The sequence below is a fragment of the Halyomorpha halys genome, unplaced genomic scaffold (assembly GCF_000696795.3).
Source record: "Halyomorpha halys isolate HHAL.00 unplaced genomic scaffold, Hhal_1.1 Scaffold1128.1, whole genome shotgun sequence".
NCBI classification, from domain to species: domain Eukaryota; kingdom Metazoa; phylum Arthropoda; class Insecta; order Hemiptera; family Pentatomidae; genus Halyomorpha; species Halyomorpha halys.
In genome coordinates, this window is record NW_027105413.1 from 305,900 (window position 1) to 330,322 (window position 24,423).

Genomic DNA, 24,423 nt, shown 5'->3' on the forward strand with positions numbered 1-24,423 from the left:
TCAAGAAATTCTTGACTTCTTATTCGTCTGGTCCGAACTGTCAAGTTATTCTTAATTTCAGCTCTCGTGACACTCCAAACCTCATAACAGTATGAAACAGCGTTTTCTTAGTCAAATTCATCCTAAAGACTATTTTACTCCAAAAAATTATTCATTGAATTCTCGCGATGAATCTAGATTTAAGTATAGTTTCCTTGTAAAATCATTGTAAAGTCTCAATCCTTTCCCTGTCCTCGTAGGTCATTCAAAATACGTTCACATTTTATTCGTGCTAATAATGAAGATATTATTAAAATTTCTTATAAATAGAAAATGTGCTTGAGTTAGAAACTACCAAAACTGAAAAAATAAAAACAAACAATGTTTTTTTGATTTTAACAAATATTTAGATGACGTTCAACTAGCCCACATATTTGTTTATACAAAATAAATTATGGATCTAAGATTCTATTAAAATATTTTGGATTTTTAAAAATATATTTGATAGAACTTTGCTTTCAGTTGGATTGCCTGTGTTGTTAAGCCAATGCACTTTTTAAAAAAAATTCTTTATTACCAGATCGGACAAGTTGGCGTTACATAGTAATTGTAACAATTTTTATTATTTTTTTTAACAGTTGGTAATGGGCGGGGGCGCTGTAAAGTCTCGTACAAAATATATCCCTAACCATTTAAATGCTGTAACTAGGAACAATAATAAATAATAAAAATCTATTATAAATTTTTTTTAAATTTATTTATTGTTATTAAAAATATATACAACAAGAAAATTTGCTGTTTGTGATAAAATGATATGATAAAAATATGTGGAGAATTTACCCATTGATAGAACTCCAAATTATAAAAGTAAATAAATAATAACAAAAGAATAATAGTTATGTAATTAAGAATGAAAGAAAAAATTAATAAACGGAAACAAATGATATTTTTAGAATTAATAAAATAAAAAAAATTACTTGTGCTGAAAAAAATAATTTTAGAAAAAGAAAGAGAAGAAAATAAGTACAACAATAATAAAAATAAATAAATATAGGGCTTATGACAGGGTCTCTTGCTTCAACCTGGGCTTCAGTGTTCGCGAAGAAACAGTACTTAGTACTGAACCCCCTTACCTTACCTCATTGTCAACCTTAAATCATCTATTCATTTCACTTATAGTTCAGGATGTAATGGCTATTTCTTATAAACCAGGGGGAATCTACAGTGATTGTCAGCGCATTGTTTTGGAATGATTGAAATTTATCTCATTACTTAAAAATGGCTTAGACCCTTAAGGGATTCTTGACAAGATAAATTCGTAAAATGAATCGGGAGAAAACATTTATTGCCCCTCAGAGGTATTCTTTGACTTCTTTAGCGGGGTAGTGAGAAGATAAAAAAGGTTTGGGAAAAAAAAAGAAAACAAAAACGAACTAGCGGTGGAGGGGGCCAATTAAATCATTAAAGGGAGTTCACATTGTTTCATTTAAAATAGAAGCTAAAGATGGTTATTAGGAGCCCCTTCGGCTCCCGCTCAATGAATAACCGATGAAAAGCTATATTAGCCTCTCGTCGGCTCCTCAGATTAGAGGCCTCGGCGGTGAGCCTTGTACAACACCTCCGCCACGCAACGCCCATCTCCTCCCTTGTCCCTTCCCCTCAAGGCTCGTCCTTCTGTCTTAAGGTATTTGTCTTAATGGGATATTATTGGCAAGGAGGAAGAATACAATATAGGCCTAAATGAATTAATTTAATAATTATAAATTAATTTCAATACCTCAATATGTATCATAAGACATATACTCGGTACAAATATGTGAATTGTAATTAAATACTATTTTTGCACTATTGAGGTTCCAGTACTGTTTAACAATTATTAGACGAAATATATTACGATATGTATTAATTTTCTGCGTATTTGAATTGTTATGAACTACGTTTCGGCCTAATCTGTAAGCCTTTTTCATAACTGTAAACAAGCAGATTTGAAAATAAAGGGAATGATAGGAATAACACAGGGAAATAAAAAAAAGTAATAATAAAGTGGCTCTTTCGTCTGCTAGGTCGATTTCAGTGAAAATATTCCTATAATATCCCAGGCAGACACCTATTTTAAATAGATACATAATTTTAGTTTTGTATAATTCTTTGTTTTTGAGCCAGTCTGTTCAAATACCTATAGATTAACATACACAGAGGCACAGAAACAGATAAAGACCCAGAGTGAAAGTCTTTTTACCTAGAATTTATACTTACATCACAATACGATCGTGTCAAGCAATATGGAAAACAGAAACACACATACAGACTATTCTACAAGACTTAGTTATTTGTATTAAGAGGGCCTTCAAATGTGTATTTTCCTTTAAAACGTGATTAGAAATTTTTGACGTACCCAATGCTTTCCAGATATTCCATATATAGCTAAGATAAGTACAAAAAAAATATGAGTACCTATACAAAATATAATTTTTATTTGTGTGGTGAAATAATATAGTATATAATATAATATTTCTATGTAAGCTATTACACCTTCTCCTTTTATTTATTTATTGTTTTTCATATTTCCACATATAATTGATATAGTATATTTATTCTTCTCATTTCTATTATATTCGTAACATATCTTTTTTAGTCTTTGGCATACAATTTAGGCTGAAGTTTTGGTACATATATAAAATTATACTTCATTAGTGTTTCTAATCGCATCTCCAACCATCATCTTCTTAAGAAATCAGCTAGAAGGGATAATTGAACCGATAAATTTGAAAAATGATTCTCAAAAACAATTAATCTAAACTAAAACTCAGAAAATATTAGTTATAGATCAAACTATAACTAAATTGTCATGGACATAATGTTTATTTATTAATAAATAATTAATAACTGGATATTGTATTAAAAAAGAAACTTTTTGTCACCTGCTATCTTCATCAGTAAATATTTTTTGGTTTAAAAAAAATTGGTGAAAGAGAAAAAATGAGAAATAAATTTTCCATTATCGGTCGAGTTACTCCTAGCTATCTCTCCAGGAAAGTAGCCTCAACTCGACTTAGGAATATTTACTGATCATCAAAGTCGAAATCGAGTTGAAGGAAAGTGTGATTTTTTTTAATCACTAGATGAAATACCAAACATGATATTTATTTATAAAATCAGGGACACAGATAGTAGCAAACAATAGCTGAAAAAATTAAATTAAAAGTTAATTTAAACTTTAATTAAAAAACCCACGATGCAAATAGTAATAATGGTCGTATTAGTTGCAAAATAGCAAAATAACCTCAATTTTGAAATGCAATCAATTATTATTACAATACCACTTTGAAATAAAATTTCAAAAGCTAAGTATTTCTTCCAGACAATTTTAATGAACAAGGTAATAACGACGCAATATATTTTGATTGGGCCCCTACTGTTGGTAAGTTGTTTATGCTCTGGAGGAGGTAGGTTCGGAAGGGGGTACATCCACCTGACTTGTCCCCACGGAGGATGAGCCAACTTTTGTTGTAGACAGCCCGCTGTGGCGAAAACTGATTAAGTCAACGGAGATGGCTAGACTGCGTAGTAAGAAGAGACGCTCAAGCCGGTGTATATACACACAATGTAACTCTAAGGTATCATTTTTACACCTGTTGTATAAATATCAACAACCTAGATTAGATTTTGTTTTTTTAAACATAATATCAACCATGTGTTAGTTAATCGATTACTAAGCTCCAACGCAGTGCGAAATGCATATGCAAATTTTCAAGTCTTTTGGCTTAGCACTGTCAAAGGCAGACAAGAGCAATACGAAACGGAGTATTACAAGGAAAAATAACATTTTTGAAGTTCCATTTCATGACTCGCTAAATTGCAATTGCGTTGAAGATCTGGACGAGTTCTCTTATCGTTTTTAAGTTCATCGTGTCTTTTTCCTGCTCAAACAACTAACACATCGTTACTGCCCAGAAGGTTACCAACAAAATTACCATGTTTAAGAAGGATTTTGAGAGCCATGTTTATAATTAATGCAACTTAATATTCCTTCAATAATTACGTAATAACACTTGTTGCTGGATACGTCATATCATTGGCTTCAGGGTAAACTAATAATTAGTGTTATCCTCGACTCACTATTATTAAAAGACGGTTGAAAAGTTCGTAATTGCTTGTTCTCTCATAATAGAATGAAGTATAATCATAAATTTGTATTTAGAAAATTAATGGCTTAGAGTCTCTCTTCAACTGTAGAGTTTTCTTGAAACCTACGATATTTTTTGGGGGTTCTAGAACATTATTTTTATCTTTCATCTTATGACCTCCTGTGTATTAAATGCTTATATATGTGTTCACGTATACAGAAATATGGATGGAAGAAAATAAAGTACATTATAACACTAAAAGCAAGATAATAGGATATACGCTTAATGTATAACGTTTTCTCACAAGCTGTTCTATTTGTTTCCAAAAACTCTGTGTTTCTATATTTTAAATATATTTAATAAGCTTTAACAACAAAAACAGCAAATTAAAAATAACAGAATATAATTTCCTTATATTATATCGTAAAAATTATATAGCTCCAAACACTTGTTATTTGAATAATTTTAATATTATTAATAGTTTGGAAGTGAGTGTATTCGAGTTGATAAAATTAATCTACCATAATTTATTTTTTACTGAATGATTGCTTGCGGAAACTATAAAATTTATTTTATTTTATTTCACTTCTCATCACAACAGGCAGTATGTTTTTGTGTGAAACGTCTGGTGTGTATTTTTCATCATAGAGAAAATGGCTGATCCATTGGTTTCAGTTGCAACTATGTTTTATCCTGGCGTGTCCATCAATTAGGTTAGCTCTTAAGATTGTGCCATGTCGAGAGACAAAGTCGACTACTGGCAAAATTTATCATCGTAATTCGAATTAGATTCTCTAAATAGTATTCCTTAGTTACCAAGAATCTTGCAAAGTTCACAATATATGAACGAAAGTATGATTTCAGATCTACTACAATTTCTCAACTTTTTGGGTTTTCAAATTATTGGCGGCATTCTTTTTGTTTTACTGACAATATTGTTCATGTAAGCAACAATGAAGTCAAAAATGTTGATCTCCTTAAATAGTCTAAATGCTCTTGTAGTAGAGTCCAATATTTTGTCCAACCAAATTTCTTGGATGAGATCCAGCATTGCTTGAAGAGATGGAGTTCTAGAGCTTCTGACATAAGAGCGTTGATTAATCTCTAAGATTAAGTTTTAGAAATATTTTTCAAAGTTTCGGCTCTTTGTCTTCAATTTTTTATTTGGATATTTAAATATTTTTGTAAAAAAACACATACAGTTGTTCAAGAGTGTTGAAAAGTTATCTTTCAGATCAGAATTAGATTCTCTTAATGATGATTCTTGGTTACCAAGAGCTACAAATTTTACAATATATAAATCAATTTTGGAATTTTCGCAGTTTGGAGTAGGTTTTTAAATTTCAAAATTCCAAACTCTGGATCTTTAAATGAGTGGGAACTTTTCTAGTACCTGTTAAGAATGTTGACACTTGACAATAATAATTTGCTTTTCTATTCAAGTACAAAACTGTACCGACGAAATTCCAATTTCTTAACTTACGATGTTATTGCATTAGTTTTAGGTTTTAGTAAATCTTTAAGTAAAATGTTTTACCAAAATTTGTCAAATTTTAATGCAGGTTTTACGTTTTGGGTTTTTATGTTATTGTGGGAGGAGGTTACATCTTGCCCCTATGTAGTGATACCATTCCCTAGGTATACCGTAGAAGTATACAACACCAAACCAATGAATTGCAGAAGATTGATTACTGGGGAACTCTTTATTTAGAGTCTTCCTGAATTAAATATTAATTAAAGAAATAAAACATGGATTAGATGAGGTCAGTTTAACAAATATTGCATTCGTATAGATGTTAAGAATTAGTGGGAGCTCAAAGGTGTGAGAGAAAACTTTCTGAAGGCTATTGCCAGTTACAATATCGTTTCAGAAAGTAATTATGGGCCAACTGAAACGTGTTAGTAGTCAATTCATATTATTAATGACTATTTTGCCTGAAGACTATTTCAAACGTATTTAATTATCTAAAAACGGGAGGAAGAAGCATAGTTCAGTACATTCAAGGTTATTAAAATATTTTATAAAATATAAAATACTGAGCATAATTTATATTCAATTATGTAGTAGAGGCCATCTTTATGAAATGTTATTTACTAGTGCTATAAGGCCTGCTATTGGATAACCTCTAGGTTGATCCGTGGTGATCCAGGTAGAGTTTTACTGCCGTGGATAAAAGAAGCAAGTTGTAATGAAAGAAGCTGACTCAGAGATCGGACGTCGGGGAATCTAATCGCTAGTAAATCCGATCTAGACCTTAACTTGCTCCGAGAATAGGGTTTGTTCTATTCTCTTCTCCACTTCTCTTCTCTGAGTCATTGAATTTGTTAACTCTTCCGCTCCTTGCTCATCTAGTAAGCCCTGGAAGGATATAAATCTACTTTTTAGCCTTAGAAATAATTTTCGGGAACTTGCGAATATGAACGCAAAATTAAAATATTCTTTTTCTGATATAATTGCAGTAAATAAAGGTCTCATTTCTAAAATCATTTAGTGAAAATATTATCGCCAAAAACATGGTTGACAGTAAAACATTTCCGATTTTCAGCAGAAATCTACTACTGGAATCAGAAATTTAGTTACTAAACTATTAGACAAGACAATGAAAGGGTTGTTGACGGATATGGTTGGAAGCTCGGTATTAACTTCAGGGCTTTGTATTAGTTAACATACTCATACTCAAGTCCCGGGACATTATGGAATAAATATAGGAGGGGGGGAGGAGAAAGAAGGCTTCCAATTATTTGGTTAAATATTGTGTAAACGGTTGGTTGTAGCTTAAAACATTTTGGTTGACAACTAGAAGAGCATTAAATTTTCTACAAAAATGATTCTATTTTTAATTTCTATATCTGAGAAAGTTTAAGAAACATATGCTCTTTAAAAAAACAAATTTGAATAAAAAAAAAGTTTTTCTCAGATTTTGTGTTTTCAACAACGAACCTTAATTGTATTATTTCTGATGAAACTTAGTAAATAGGCGAATCAATTATCAAAAAGTTAAGTTCACAATTTAGTGGTAATGTATACTCACAGAGTAGGAGGGGTAAGTATGCGTAGTTGTTGGTTTGATGTCTCCTCTTTGAGGAAACTTGGATTTTATATTAAATCGGATAAAAAAAACTATGACGAAATAACCTTACATATAATTTTATTTTAGAAAAAAATAGTGTTTCTAATGAATTCCAATTAACGTTTCTAAAAATAGTTGACGTGCCTGAAATATGGAGAATATAATTGAAGGTATGATTATTCATGGAATAATTTGCATTACAATAATATAAATTATATAATTTTTTTTTTCAGTTGGCTCAACAGACCTTGTAGATCTTTCGCCTCCTGAATCAGCCTTATCCTCAACTTTTTTTATTAATTTTTTCCTGATCATTTCTCACATATGGGGGTTGGGGCTTGTCTACAGGTGATCAACTTATTCTAACTATGATGGGGGTTAGATTTTTCAATATGTGGAACCGCCACTAAATGAAAAGTCAATGCCTCAGGCCGGATTCGGACCGGCGCCGTCCGCAGTTTTCAGTTAGCTAAAATCTGAGGCTCAACCACCTGAGCTACAGACGGTCCTCTCCATACCTGCCTGTCTTGGGCTGCTGCCTTCCAATTTGCTGCATGCAGCTCTTTCACATCTTTGTTGATTCTGTTGGTCCATCTGGCTTTTGGACTCCTCCGTGGTTCTTGCCAACTATACTGGCTTCATTATTGTGTAGAGGTGTCCTGATTGATTGCTTTGAGCCATTCTCAGCCTTCTTGTCTTCTGTGGATTTTTCGGCTTACAATCATATACTTTATTTTATCTCCATTCAATTGCGAGTCGATTTCTGCTGCTACTCTTATTATAGTCTTTCCATGTTTTCTTGATTACTTCCTATGACCATAAAAAAATATATAATATTGTTATTTAATTAGTGACAATGTATATTAGTAATTCTTTAAAAATTGTTAAATAAAGATTAAATGTGGTGCTGGACGTCGAAAGCTCTTAAATACATAAATGAATAATAAAAAACTATTTTAGGTAAACGTTCCCCTTCAACAAATTATTAAAATTTCCATTACTGGAGAAATGGTAGAATAAGTTCAAAATTATAACATAAAATTATTATAAAATCTTATGAATTTTTTGCTTGATGAAACAATAAATTTTACTCTTTAGAACTATGTATTCACTCTAAAGACCTAGCTGACGAAAAAGAAATAGAATAAAATTCCTCCATAAATATATTTAGAAGTAACAGCAAAAACTATGAAAACGTGGGAGCTCCATTCCTCCAACACAATAACACAATTTTAGTCTGGGTCAATTTTAGGTCTAAAAATTCTTTATTTCATTCTGCTGAAAAAGTCGATTCTTTGTGCTGTGTCATTCTTATAGGAAATCACCGATATAATCTTCGTGATTTATTTAACTCACCGACCTTTGTAAGACTGTTTTCACTTTTGATTAAACATCATCTAGTAAATCATATGTTAACTTAATAAAATCTCTTCTTAATTGTTAGTACTTTTTGTTCTTGCTTTTTACTACTTATCTTGTCCTTTTTTGAGGGGGATAACATAAAGGGGTAAAACGACTCTGTCGTTAGTTATTTTCACCATCCATAAGTTGTTATTCGAAGTTTACTTTTATCTTTTTAAAATTGTATTTTATTTACAGTGAAACCGATTTTGAAAAATGCAGATGTTTTTAAAATTAATGATCATCTCATACGATAAAATTGTTTTTGTAGGTGTTGCTTATGTACTGTTTATTGGTTCCATTTTCTAGTTTTGGGAATTAGTTCAGACAATCTGTCATGGCAGAGAAAAACGACTGGTGCATTTCAAACGTAAGTATGTATTCAATAAAGAATTGAACGGTGAAATGATTCTTATAGGTATATTTTAAAAAGTGGTATGAAAATTATCTAATTTTATATTATTAAAAAAATAAAAATTTACACATAATACACATCAAATGTGATCAAACCGAAATTTCTGTTTTGTTAAGAACTGAATTAAAATTCTTTTTCACTTTTCTACTTGAACTAAAAAAAAATAATTAAAAAAAAATAGTAGTTAAAGTATCGAAATTATTTTAAATGAGGTAGATTAATATAAAATAGCCCAAGAGTTTAAAAGTTTCTTGTTGTCTAGCGCCGAAAATTTGCTACGACTCTAAAAAGATTGCAGAAAGCAGAAGGAGTTATCAGTCTTCTGGTAGTTAATCCAAAAGGTGAGCCCACAAAGCAATAAAGAAAATTAAAATTATTTGTTTTCTATATAGTTTTTATGGCTTTCTTAATAAATATACAGATTGTTTTTGGTGAAAATTGAGTAAGGTAATTTTCCAAAAATATAGCTCAGTATCTGCAGCATTCCTGTTCTCCTGGAAAAAGTATATCTATGTGATGGTCAAAATAGGTATATTATATTAGAATTGAAGTGACCATTCCCCAGCTATAAAGGAGAGGACGAGATATAAACTTTCTATAAAGGCGTGAGAATGGAAGGGAGTGTACATGTCAGTAGCAAAAGACATTAGGATGTTAATCCTAACAAAAGATATGTCCAGTCCCAGCTATAAATGCCCTTTGTGATATAATATTTAAACTATTTCTTTATACGTCTATATTATTAAAGTAAAAGTATTTGCAAAGCAACAAGTTGCAATGCGATAACTGTTGAGGCTCATTTAAGATAGAATGCCAGCCAACCCACATAGTACCAACTCTTATTACCCGAATTCTCTCGACTTCGGGGTTCAGAAACTCCTGTTCCAGACTGTTGAACAACTGTAAACTTATCCAACAAAGAGTTATCTACAACTTCATACTTAAATAAATACGAAGGGTCAAATGGAATCAATAATGAAATAAAACAAACAGGATAAATGAAGAAAGATACTGATTCCAGATAAATTCGTAATGGAATTCGAAATAAATCTAAATCTGACTCCTACAATTGTTTCCATAAGATAAATTTACTGTAAAATACTACATGTATAAATAAATAGGTAACTAATTGAAAAGTTAACTTGGTTGTAGGTTTGGTATGGTTCACAACTATGGCCAATGCATTGACAGCTCTTCGCTACTGTAGGATATGGAAACCATTCTGTATGCGGACCATGTCCCTCTGCCGCAATATAGATACAACTGATGACGTCATATGTGTTATGGTTACTACCAAGAAGCACGAACTTCTGATGGTTCCAGGTTTGTCTTTTGATTGACTACTAATGGTTAGTTCTAAAACGTAAATATTTCCAAGGAGGAATGTAGCTGTGACAACTGATTCGGGAGTAAGGGAAAACTTTCCAAAAATATTGACCGGATTAGTCGATTACTGTAGGTTGGGAGAATATTCCTTCAAATTTGCTATTTTCTTCAATATTTTTTGGAAAAGTAACGTCTCTAAATAGCGTTTTTAATTATAATAAGCTCTTTGAATAATTTTTAGCCACAATGTTTGCAGATAAGTTCTCAAATTACAAGGTTCACCTTTCTAGGTTTTCAGATTATTAGCGGAGGTGATATCTTTTCCTATCCTCTCCCCCTCTCCCACCTTAACGACGTCCTTGTTTGCAAGTGTAAATGAAATATAGATTTATACTCCTAATTAAAGAAATAAAAAAAATATATACAGAAATGATGTTTCAGTCAAAAAACTGTATTTTGATTGGTTTATTTAAAATTCTACCAAGTGATTTTTATTGCAGAGATTAAGTATTTATTTTATCGAAGTGAATTAATACAATCTGTCAGATATTAAGGGCATTAAGTATTTATTTTTCAAATATTCATTCATACAATACATACATAAAAAGAATAACAAAACAATAAAAATAGAAAACTGAGAAAAAGAAAAAAATGTAAAAGGTAGAATAGTACTCACTGAATTAAAAGAAAAGAATTGAATTTAAAAGAATAATAATAAAAAATATACAAATAAAAGACAGTACGATCATAATTTGTATAAATAAAAATATGAATCTATATAAAAAATACAATAAAATAAAATTTAATATAACAATGTGAATTTATATAACATCTTAATTGATATTACCGACATGCAGAAGACAGAAAAATATTCAAGAAAACTACGTTATTTTCCCTGAGAAAAAAAGATTAATTGATTAGTTTTCCGACAAGCCCTCAGGAAATAAAACTTACACTTCTCTTTATTTACTAATCTAATTATATTTTATTTAATTGATTTTTTAAAATTCAATTTTTAAGAATTAATTTATATTTTTTAGATGAAGAATTTATACTTATTGCACTTCAAAAATACGGTCCCGGTGAAAAACTATATCCGGAATTCGCCGAAGGTGTGATAGATGCCCAAGTGAAAATTTGAATTCGACTTGGAAATGAAAAATTATTTTGATTAAAAATTTGTAAATATCCTCAATTGTTTAATGTATATCTTAATTATCTCAATAAGTAAAACAAATAATTAATGTTCTTGGTATTTTAAAGAATTGTGTTCTTAAATTACTGGTTCCCAAACCGAAGTCCTAATCGATTGACAGAAATTGAACCGTGTGCGGACATTAACTCCCGACTTGGAAGTTGTTTGGAAATTAATTTACTTAAAAAGTATTTTGAGGCCCTATTATAATGCATAAAAACATAAAAAGATTTAACTAATTCTAATTGAAAGGTAAATAATAGTTCCTCACAAAATGTTGCCGGACCACCCCCATAGATATCACGGCCCGCCTCATGGACAAACGGTTGGGAACCCATGATTAAACTGATGCATCTACATTGCATATTACAGGGGAAAACTTTTTTTTTATGTCAATAGCTGTTAAAAATGAAGTTGACTTAAAAAATAGTTGATTCCGTTTAGCTTAATTTATTTTACCCATTTTAAACTCCTGATCTCTTTCAGGTTGGTAATATCAGAATTCCTGTCTTATCTGTTTTAAATGATTTACTACATTGACTGCATTTCCAATAATCTCGATGAACGGTGTGGGCTGAGCCATCACGAGAAACCTTCCATTACATTGCTTAGTGCCGTAGTGTACTGAGTGGACTCACATGTCCCGATGGTGTGATACTCGAAGGAATGGTATGCGGCGAACAAGCTAGCCAAGGCTCAAAGATAATAAACAACTCAGGGGGGTGCGATAAAATCTGCGGATATTTGTGTAAATCGAGGTCGAGGAGATGACGTTTCATTTGGTCCGCTCCGTGTCAGGCGTACATAACGCGAGGTAATAGGGCCGACGGTAGGCGGCAGATTAGGGATGGGTACCTGAGCCTTCGCTCGGCTCCCACCTATTAGGAATGGTTTGTTTATTTTCATTTATGTGATTTATACGATATTGGCATTGCCGGTGTGGGAATGGTGTTTCCCGAAGGCAAGAGGGAAGATTCAATCGAAAAATTAAAAAAACAGAGAAAGTTTAAGTTTTGGATACATATTTAAATATCCAAAATAGGCCTATGTATTATATAGGGTACTGACATCATTTCATAAATTCATGGTTCAACTATCCTAACGTTCACAATTGTTGGAATTTTGATTTATTTTTTCATTAGATTATAACAGTGACCTTTTAGTCCATCTTCTGTTGATTTTCAAACCTTCCACCACATCTAACTCTGGAATTTTCAATGGAATGGGCTAATTTTTTTTGGGGGAGTCAGATGGGAAACCATATTTTAAAACGAACTCATTTGGAGTACTTTTTTTATTCAACGCGTCCTGGCGGCATAAGTTGCTAAAAAATCGTTATTTCACTAGTTTTGACGATTTACTTGCAAATGATGTGGAAAATGGTAAAACCTTAAATTACACAATCATTCCAGAAATAAATTTCCTATAAGAATCGGTCTTTATTCATTTAGTCTTCATCATCAAGACAGCCATTTTAGTCTTCGGAAGAACTGAAATCATAATGATGGATTCTTAAGGGGAACTGAACTCTGAAACAATTATCTTATGCGTTTATTCAGATTTTCACTGCAATTTTACCTTAAAATGTAACGATTATTATACTATCTGTGTTTGCATAGTGTTAAATTACTTTATACTGCTATTGTTTACTGAAATGTGTTTGAGTTAAACAAAATGGAATGAATAAATTAATATTATATGTGATGTTTTTACGTGGAGATTAGAATGATTTTAGGAAAGAATTCACTCTGTTCAGAATGGAGTAAAGTGTTTATTATTATTACCTAAATTAATTGCTAATTATATAAGTGAAAACAATATTATTAACAATTAATAATTTCATGGCACAGAACAAACCTTTAAAGCAGAATCGATTCATTTTAAAATCGATGTATAAGAAGCTGCCTGAGGTGGCAGGAGTAAGAATTGGCGACGGTAGCAGGAGTGCATGGGACAGTATTACACGTCATCGTGGAGTGATGTATCGACTTCCAGCTCTACCTGAGCCTTTGCCAAGATCGATATTATTGCCGGCGAGATGAAAGGATCGATACATCACCAAGGATACATCACCTATTAGCTCCGCCTGTAGGAAAAAATACTGACCACTTGGCCCTTCTGGTTCGGGTTAACCGCAGCCGGTCGTTTCTGCCACCAGCGGCATCGGAATCAGTAGCGTGACAGATCAATTATTTACAAAATCATAAAAGTAAAAACAATACTGCGAACTAAATTTCCTTTTTTTTGCCAATACCCCTGGCTTAACAGTTTTTAGCTTAACATTGCGGATCTCTTGATTATCTGTAATTGTTCTACCCAGTGCCAGGTTACTAGAATATTTTTTTAATATTTATTTATTGCTATTTACAACTGTACATTATAATACATTTAGTAAATCTGATCTAAGTCAAATTGGAGTGTTACAGGCGTGTAGAGAAACTATAATACCCATTGGTAGGACTCTAATGACATTTTACATTAGCTGGTCTCGTGGCCATCTTCTTTCCAGGAGCTTCGGAGAATTGTCAGGAATGGAAGATGATGCAAGATTAGAAACTAGGGTGTTTTAGTGGTTAGAGAGTTTATAATGGAAGAAGTGATATGTGGTTACATAGGGAACAATAAGGCTTATGTATGATTTTATTTATGACAAAGTAAGGAGCATTGAGGATTTTACTAAGGATTTTGGATTGTAAGGATTGAATACAAGAGGAATTCGAAGGTTTAGTGGAACCCCAAACTCGCTCAACTACATATGTCCAGATTGGCCTTATTACAGTCATGTAGATCAGTCTTTTGTAATGTGTTGGAAGTTTAGACCGTTTGTCTAGTAAGTGCTGTAATAGTCGAAATTGACGTGCAGTTTCCTGTCTTTTCAGTCTTGTGTGAGGGTTCCAGTTTAATCGTTTGTCCAAATGTAGTCAAAGGTAGCGGATCTGTTAAACAGGGGTAAGAGTAACATCATTAAATAAAACTGTAGGGCAGTCAGTAGGTTTACGACGAATGGAAAAGGTGATTTGATGGGATTTGTAGGAATTTATCTTAATCCTCCAATTACGACACCATTCTTCGAGGGCTGTGATATGGGATTGGAGACGATTAATGGGTTATTATTAACAGCGAGCACACATGTGTCATCGGCATACGTGGTGAGGATAGGGTTAGGATTGGTTGGAATATCAGCTGTATAGACGGTGTAGAGGATGGGACCAAGGATGCTACCTTGAGGACTAGAATATTTAAAATTAATTAGAAGACATACACGCGATTTTTCAGGCTCGGGAAAAGATGCAGTATTTGGAACATTTTGGAGAATTTTAACAAACTCATCTTAGATGTACAATATATATATATATAGTACATGCATGGAAACTTCTATATTATCTATTTCAGGTCTTGCATAATTGGCATATTATAATAATGAGTCGAACGGCGGAGTTGTCAGTCATGCGTTTACCGTAATTACGGAAGTATGGAAGCCCTAAAGGAACCTCGTGGAATACGGAGCGGTTAAGAATTAATGCTAGAGTATGGACTATTAGCCACTCACCTGCCACCTGATTGATGGCACTCGGAGGTGGAGCTGACACTTGCTCGCTGCCTCAAGCTCACTCTCCTTACATATTCATACTCGAGCAGGTGAGCATAATACTCACTCCACGCTAATCTATCATAATTCAATAATAACATACCCGACCTTATCGATGATAAGGCCTTAGAAGAAAGTGTGAATTAACGACCACTTCCATCACAACTACACAGCCTTATTTGAAAATTAAAGTTTTCACTCATCTAGTTTTCATTATTGTTGACAAGTAAACAGAAATGTTGGAAGTATCGAGTAACTTTATATTTTTAACAGAGTTCCACAGCATATGCTGTACCTAACATTGTTAACTAAACTCAAATCGAACATAGCATTTTCTATATTAGTTTTTTACCAAAGAGAAATAAACATTATGTGTAAAAATTCATTCCTCTTTCCCTTCCTCATCGTGGTGCACAGTAGCCCAAGAGGCTAAACATTTTTCTCTTCAACCAAGCCACATTATTAAAATCTATTTTCATATATACAACTCTTGAAAGTATTAGTTACAATTTATGTACTTTTTTTTTTTTTTAAATCGGGGTCAATTTGTCCTCGGGGCTCTTATATCTGCATTATATAAATTATTGTTATTTTTTTTTTTTTAAATTGTCAAAATTATACTATGAGGTTTTTCATTCGTATTTGTATGTGGATTTTTTTCTAGTTACAAAAACATGCTTAAAGACGACCAAAACTATCATAATATCCATTTTAACTTTCACTTACCTACATGTTAAATATATGGTGATAAGGTATATTACGCTCGTGCAAAATATCAAATTCCAGTTAACTGAAATTACATATTTAAGGTGGGGTTATACCTGGGATGTGACTGCAAATTTTTCGATAAAATCGATTTCCAGGAAATGCCGCTTTATTGAATCGATTCTTCTCATTTCATCGTTTTTCTCAAAATAGGCGCTAACGATTTTTATTAAACTTACGTTGTCAATATAGAATTAAATTTCTTTAATATCAGCTAGGTCATATCCTCACTAAAGTAGTCTGACAGGGCTTAAATTACGGATTTTTAATAAATCTTCCTCTAAAGTGCCTTTAATTTTGTTTGTTTGAAAAAAATAAACAGTTCTCATTTTTAACAATAATACACAGTTTATAAATGCAAAATTTTAAAGTATTTTAGGTATACAAAGGAAAAAAAATAAGGAAAATAGAATTATCAGGGACATTGCAGCTTCGTTATCTTTTGTTATACTGTCATATTCTATGCAGGAACAAAATTTACATTCGTTATTGCCACTTCTGGAAACCTTAAAATACAATTTTTTTTTAGCAGCACAAAACTAAAATTTTTCGTCTTTCTTGTTCTTCTGATTTTATTGTTTTGTTTTTTTGAGCATCACAAAAATAGCAATAATTGCAACACGACCCGACCGATTTAAACACAACGTATGTAGGTTCATGTGTGATGGGCATGCTACACCAGATTTTTTTGTTCATAATACATAATTTTATATTTTTTTAAGTAGATGCCGATTCAATGATTACAAATGTTTAGAGTTACACACTAAGATAAAATAATGTTTACTTTACGACTAATCTATTTGTGTATCTGTTTTAGAGGGATCAAAGAAAAAAATAATTCTGAGTAAGATCTATCTCACTTGTCCAGTGTAGTGGGAACACCTTCGTACACCCCAATGACCTACGCCTTATCATGTTTGGGTTGGTGAGTTGCGAGAAGTTCTTTAAAGCTATTCTAGCGATAGTTAAACGAAATCATGAAATTGAAATAATTTAACGTGTGAAATACAATCTGAGCTTTAAAAAAGTTTTTACGTGACAGAAAAATTGATTTTTTATTAGAACTATTCACCAAAGCCTATCTTCTGAAGGTATATACAAAACACGACTAAGAGCATAGCAAGCAACAACTATGTTGGCACTAGAGTTACTTCTTCGAGAAATGGTTCTGCCTAGTTCGGTATTCTTTATATTTCCGACTTATGCAGTAATATGATGATGGTTAGTATTACTATTACGCTGAGGGTCGAGAATCCCTTCCTCACCTCGACCCAGTTGTGAGTTACCCCTCTTTTCCACTAGATATCCCATATGAATCTTGTGCTTCTTACGAAGCCCACTAATTCTTTTTGGGTCCTTTCTAATAATGTCTTCAGGTTCCATTCTATCCTGTACGAAATACTGCAGTCTTCAGAAGGCAAGGGCTTCACATTCACATAGAATATGCTGTGCCTTTTCTTTGTCCTCCATACATAGACAACAGGTGGAATCCTCCACTTGCTTCATCTTCTTAAGATGATATTTTAAGGGGCAGTGGTCCATGAAGAGTCCTGTTCTTGTCCTCAACATTTCTAATAAGGTTAAGGTAGAATTTTGACTTTTCCTTTGATACTTCAATAAAAAGCAAGGATTGCTTCATGTCCAGTATGCTTCCTTCTCTATATGTTCCAGGAGTTGACCATCTTCCTGATTGCACTTCCAGATATGTTGTAATATGGCTCAGGGCCAATTAGCATAATCTTTGATTCCTTCCTCGCTATGGTGTCTGCCATCTCCTTCCATTTCCTTCTATACCCTCATGTCCTGGGGTTCACATCAACGTCAGTTTATTGCCTCTGGCTAATTTCTTTAGTCTTTCTAGGCAATTCCAGACTTGCTCTGGCTTTATAGTATAGGACATTATCGCCTATAAAGAAGCCTGGCTGTCTGATATTATATAAATGTTTTTTTTTTCCTTTTGGACGGTTAACTGTATCATTGGGTCTTTCTCTCGATTATATATGTCATTTTACTTTGTTTCTAAGCCATGATACCAGGACTAGAACATTTTGATGGAATATGTATTTTATAAAATAAAATAACCGTATATCCAGATTAACCTTGGCCACTACTTGCATTGGCTTGGAGGTAGCCCAGGTAGCTCGTCCTGGCTGAGCTGTTAATTAACAACTTCCATCAATAGAGCCATTTCCCCAGCTGCCGCCTCTGTCTGCAGTATTTTATCCGATCCTCAGTTCATCGGGAAACTTTAATGATCTACGATCTTAAATGAATTCCTCTGATTATTAGGAAAATGAAGGATACCAAAAAATAGTATCAGTTATCAGAAGGTGAGAAAAACAATGGAAATAACTTCAAATACACTTGGTACCATTTTTTGAATCACTTGAACTTTACCACAGTTCACACTAGTTTAAAATTTTTTTTTTTATAGCTTTGTTATTATGAGGCCATCAAACTGAAGGCGTTGTCTGTCAAATAACTAATAACTATAAATAACAAATAACTATAAATAACAAATAACTATAAATAACAAATATAGGATATTGATGAGATGGACTTGCATGAACATAAACTCAGTATGCCAATGAAACAGGTACGTAAATGGTGACTCAAAATTAACCAATTTTTAATTTTAGTAAAAAATAATTAAGTTTTTTCTCTGTAAATTATTATATTCTTATTTAATGGTAATGTACACAGATTAAGAGTAATTTTTTCAAAATTACTTCCCTTTAATCTTGTTTGTTTTAAGTTATTAACCAACTTATTTTTTTATTATTAATGAGAAATGGTTAAATTTGAAAAAAGTTTGGGAAAGTTTTACTTAAGTTAATAATATAAAAAATATCTATTATAACTATACATAAGCCAAGTAAAACAAGCTTATTAATAAATTAATCAGATTCCCTATTATTTTGTTTCATAGGGTGATTTGACTTATATTAATGATCTGGGCAGTATAGACTGCAAAAAGTATTTAAATATTTGGATGTGAGGTGTAAATTTATACTTACAGTATGTTAAATTATTATTAATAATGTTATTTGTTAAACTTTTTAAAAATGAATATATAATGAAAGCTGTTAATTATTAGATTGTCCTTGATTTCTTGAATTGGGCGAAACGTTGGACTGTTAAAATAAGAATAAAGTGTGTTGAGACTTAATCAATTTATGTAAACAATAAATAAAAATCTCAGGAAGTTGAATAACATAATATAATAACATATAAAATAAAAATATTTTTTCTGAAACATGTGAAAATTAATATCAACTCAAAGAACTGTATAAGTGAAAGTTGTGTAATTGGTGCACCACATCAGATTTTTATGTATTGTATTTGTATTTCATAATGTATAAAATTACATGCGTTCTGGGTTGATCGTGTATTAATACCAGGTTTAAATCATGTTTCTGTATTGTCTGTTGGTAGTTTTACTCATTATGTTAAAAATGATTATTTATTTTACTTTAAATATCTTTTTTTTTTTTTAATTTTGTAGTATAAACCTAAATATCAACGATAAAATATTATTAGTATTACACCTAAAAATTTGTTCAAATAATAAATCGAATTTATAAACAGATATTTACTGACAAAATTAAATAACTAATAATCTATTTATACATTTAATATCATAACATGTTCTCCTTCAAGATAAATACATCTTAAATTCTGGATATAGCTACATAAAAGAAAAACGAAACAAATAAATTACAATTACATAAAAATAAAATATTAATTAATCCATATTTATATTTATTTTTAAATATGTTTGAATAGGGATTGTCTATTTTGAAACTTGATCACCCGGCATGCTCATTTCATATTTCCCTAATTAAAGCAGGTGCGCTCATGGATACAAACAACTCTGTTAATCATATTTGTCTTGGCGATTCCCAGCAGCTGAACGCTTCACCTTTACTGGTAAATGGAATCTAGAATATTTTATAATACAAAAATGAATTTTTAAATTTAACATAAAAACACATAAATCCTTCATTTAATTTTTAAAAATATTACACTAAACTATTAAACAAACGAACTAAAGGAAAGAATTTCGATTACATAAAATTATAGACTCAAATCTGAATCAAGAGTTATATAAATAAGAGAAAATTTAAATTATTCGTGATTCAAAATCTTACAGTTTTTGGGTCTGGTCTAGTCTATCTTCTATTGGCCTAGATAGAAGAGATGAAGTAGATAGGGGAAGAGAGAAAAATGTACGTACAGACACTGTCTACTCTTTGTCCAAATATCCTTAGTTAGGATCTCTAGTTATCCTTAGGTAACCGACTGAAAAATCAAATGTTCCACTAGTTCCTATGACCTAATCTAGTCACAGCACCACCTGAATATAACACGATGTAAGAAGGGAATGAATAGAATATGACAAAAACATATGCTTTTGTTTTTTGGATTAATATTTTACGTGACTACTTTTTTTTTGTTCCTTTTTGGTTCATTATTTTCGATATTATCATCGACTAAGAAAAAAAAAATTACCTTTATCAAAATTTAAGATTTTACGTCTCAAGATACAAAGCATTCTAAAATAATATTTTAAAAATCCATGGTTTTCTCCCAGACAACTGAATCGGTTCAATGGAGATTTGGTACATAAATCATATATTACCCCAGGATGACCCTCGTAATTTGGGATTACTATTTCCTTCTATGTTTCAAAATAGCGCCATATTAAACGATTCATTCACCTATATTTAATATATTTGTGAAGATGGAGAAAAAATGTAAAATGTTTAGCAATTATTAAACCAAATTTGAACAAAAAAAGAAAAATGGCCTTGGCGGATTATCATAAAGAGTAATGGTCCGACTTCATTTAGATATGATATTAAAGTCATAAATGACATCAAACAGCTGATTAGAGTTTTCTAACGTCCATATATGTATTGGAATCATTATAATAAATACTACCTAAAAAATTCAGTCCTTATATTTTTTTATATGTCCTGATATATATATGTATATATTTACAGCTACTTGGAAATCATACATCAGAGTGTAATAATTTGTAGCGTTTTCAACTTTTATCACCAATCAAGCTCATCTCATATTTACATTATGGAAAGAGGGATTGGCATAACCCTAATCTAGCAGAAGTGAAGCCAAAAGGCCACGGCCACGAAAGAAAGGTTTACGTTGTGGTACGATTGTCCACCATTGTATTCAGATGGTAGTCAGTGATTGGTTCCTACTCTACCCTTACTCTTCTGCCACGTTTCAGGAAGGAAAATAAAGCACGTTCTATTAGTTTCATTTTTTCTTCCAGTTTACCTCCTTCATTATACTCCTTCCTCCAAACAAAGACTTAGGATTATTTTGTTTCACTATTTATTTATGTTTTAATTTTAAAAATTATGTTTTTATGCAAATACATGTATATTATGTTTTATTCGTGATTTTCAATATAATGTTTTGGATATACTTGTAAATAATCAAACGAAGTTCATTAATTTGCAATGTTTTCAACTATATCAGTAATGAAGCTCGCCACATATTTCCGTGAACACAAACAGGTGAGCTCAGAGCTATAAACAACTTTTAATCCTAGTGTGTCTTTATTATTCATCAAAACGGAATTGATTACATAGCTATAAATTTAGATCATCGATCTCATACGCCTGGAGTACGTTCTTAATCCAACAGCTTGTGATGATAACCATTTACCTATGACAATAACTATGAATATAAAATTAGATAATCATAGATGCGATGAGATGAAGTATGTGCTCATTTTTAAAAATATTCTTAAATTATAGTTTAAACAACCGAAAGTACCTAAATCTTTCTGTTTCCCGGTATTATGATTATTTATAGACATAAAGTTGACATATTAAATACAACAGATAAACTTAATACAAAATATAAAAAATGTTCATTCATTTAAACCTCTTCTTGGTTTTTACTTTCACTTAACTATATGGATATAATAAGGCGAAGCATTGCAATTGTGAAAAGCTTCAAATTCCAGTTTTCGACGGAAATAAACGTTTTGGGTTCTCTTGAGTCTAAATAACCAAATCTCTCAAAATGCACAGCCTTTTTCAAAGTCGTACTAAACTGAATTTACATATTTAGGGGGAGTATATACCTGACATGTTTCAGCACCTTTTTGGTTAAAATAGATCAACCCCAAATGCAACTTAAATGATTAAATTTGGTGAATGAATGAGCAATTAAGTGTTCTTTAGTATTAATTAGGTCCTATCCTCATTGTAATAGTCTGAGAAAGAGCTTAAATGACGAATTTTTAAAAAATTTTAATGGTTAATTTCGAAATAATTAACAATCTCTTAATTTTTCTAATAGTGAAAACGTTATAAGTAATAATATTAAGAGGCAAAAATTTTTTTTTTGGTCTTAATGTTTATTGCCTTACAACTCCTATTTTTCAGCAGTTTAGGTCATTCTCAAGGATATCTTATTTATAATATCACATCTATCAATGTAAGGATGTAATAGAAAGTGCAAATTGAATAAAATTAAAATAAGCAAAATTTTGGATAAAAGTAGGTTAATAGAATAAGATATGTTTTGACAAAAGCAGAACACCATGCAACATATTAATGACGTTGTTACCTGTGATATTATGAATAAATCTTCCTTGAGAATAACTCGAATGGCCGAAACCTAGGAGTTATACGAAAATAAACATATTGAAACTATACGTATATTTGTTATAATAATTGATAGTTCTTCAAGTTTGAAAACACATTTCCAGAAATAAGAATTGGAACATAGATTTATGATATTCCGTTGGAAAGCCATAAATTTTATTGTATTTTAGTTTTTCAATTGACAGGATTACTGACTCCATGAAATCATCCATAGAATTTTAAATATTGATCATTCAACGAGCCATGATTAAGTTCAACTCAAAGTAGGGTGGTAAATGAAACCTCTGATGCGAGCGCCGCATCAGATGTTTTTAAGTTAAATTTCAACAAATAATTGTTAATATCACACTTATAATGTTGTAACAAGCTTATGAAATAGATAGGATTTATTAAATACTAGCACAAATAAGAATAAAATCAATATAGGTATAAAAACATTATTCATAAATAATGTCACAAAGCCACAAAATATGTTCAAGTCTCAATTTTTTTTGTCAAAAGAAAGGTTTGAGGTAAACAATTATTTTTGTTTACCCATACATGTCCCTGGCCCGATACTTATGTAATTTCAAGTACAACCTTAGCCAGGGATAAGGTGCTTGTAAGTTGAGGCCAGGGATAAGTCCGAATGACAGTAAAGCCCAAAATAGGGAATTAAATTGTATGTTTAAAACAAAATTTTCCAATATTGCTCTATCTTACAGGGATTTTGAGCTATCATATTATTTATTAGTCAATATATTTCTTGCTTATAATTATCGTTACTGTGAATAATTGATGTGGTAATTATAAAAAGGTCGTTCGTGGTCAAAAGCCATTTTTTTTCTTCAGCGATTTGATGTTTAGAATTTATTTTGGCTAGGATTACAGAGTAGCTTTGCAAACTGCTGTGGCCCACATAATTAGTTAATCAGAATTAATAAAAACAAAATATAATTGTTTTGTTTTATGCAAATAGTAATGCAAAATTAATCACTAACAGTAAAGGACCAATACCAAAAATAGTATTGATAAGTTCAATTAACATTGTGTTCATTTTGTAGGACTTATTTTATAGTTTTGATTTAGTTATGTTAATAAGGTGCATGTGGCAGATTGTACAGTTTTTTATATTGAGCGATTTTTTTTTGTTGTCTTCTTAAAAAGGCCTGAGGAAATAGAGATAAAATATTTCCGTGATCAGTTGCGGTAATATTTAGATCCAGCGAAGAGATAGTGTATTCATCCGCCAAGGAGGGCTTATAATACACAAACGGTGAGTGGGGTAAATTGTCCCCACACAGGGATATAAATAAAAAGGTGGGGGCGGCCGCAGGTGGCTCTCCTTCCTTAACTGGCTTAATGGCGGCTTAGAAAAATACTATAAAGTCTAAGGCCCGATACATAGCTGGCCCCGTCTTTTATAATGCCATCAATACGTGCCCACTTTTATAAAGAGGGGAGTATTTCATTTTTTAAAAGGTCCCGGGGGTGATGTATGTAATAAAACTAAAGCCACCCCCGCCAGAGCGGGATAACGGGCTAATAAAGTATTCCTCCTGTGTCCAGGGGATGTTTCCGGCTACAGCTGCATTTTATCTCTTCCCTCTTGCGATCATCTCGCTCCGTTTGTACTTGAGTCTGCCACTGTTCCTGGCTTCTAATGTTCTGAGTCCTTGCAGCTTGTAGGGGCGGGGTGGTGTAAAAGACACATTGTGTACAAATAGAAAGAAAAATGTGACATTATATGTATATTTAAAAAAAAATAAAACTACAATCCAAGAAGGATTGCTCAAGTCGTTATACAAGGAGATATTATGTTCAGCATCTACACTTAATCATTAGTTTTATTATCCTACCAATAAATCTACAATCGATACAAAAGCTGAGTTCAGAACTGAGCTTGGTAGTCTTTAGTACTTCTCCCCG

The 24,423-nt window shown here is 31.7% G+C and overlaps 1 protein-coding gene across 1 annotated transcript; it reads left to right on the top strand.

Moving 5' to 3' along the window:
- The first annotated feature begins 8,616 nt into the window (after positions 1 to 8,616).
- LOC106688433 (dynein light chain roadblock-type 2) lies at positions 8,617 to 21,151 on the top strand. The gene is made up of 8 exons (XM_067051202.1): positions 8,617 to 8,948; positions 9,256 to 9,334; positions 10,146 to 10,316; positions 11,360 to 11,500; positions 14,908 to 15,153; positions 16,686 to 16,793; positions 19,655 to 19,798; positions 20,875 to 21,151. Exons 1-4 carry the CDS (start codon positions 8,916 to 8,918, stop codon positions 11,458 to 11,460), a joined length of 384 nt encoding a protein of 127 aa, XP_066907303.1. The 5' UTR covers positions 8,617 to 8,915; the 3' UTR covers positions 11,461 to 11,500; positions 14,908 to 15,153; positions 16,686 to 16,793; positions 19,655 to 19,798; positions 20,875 to 21,151.
- The last annotated feature ends 3,272 nt before the right edge of the window (positions 21,152 to 24,423 follow it).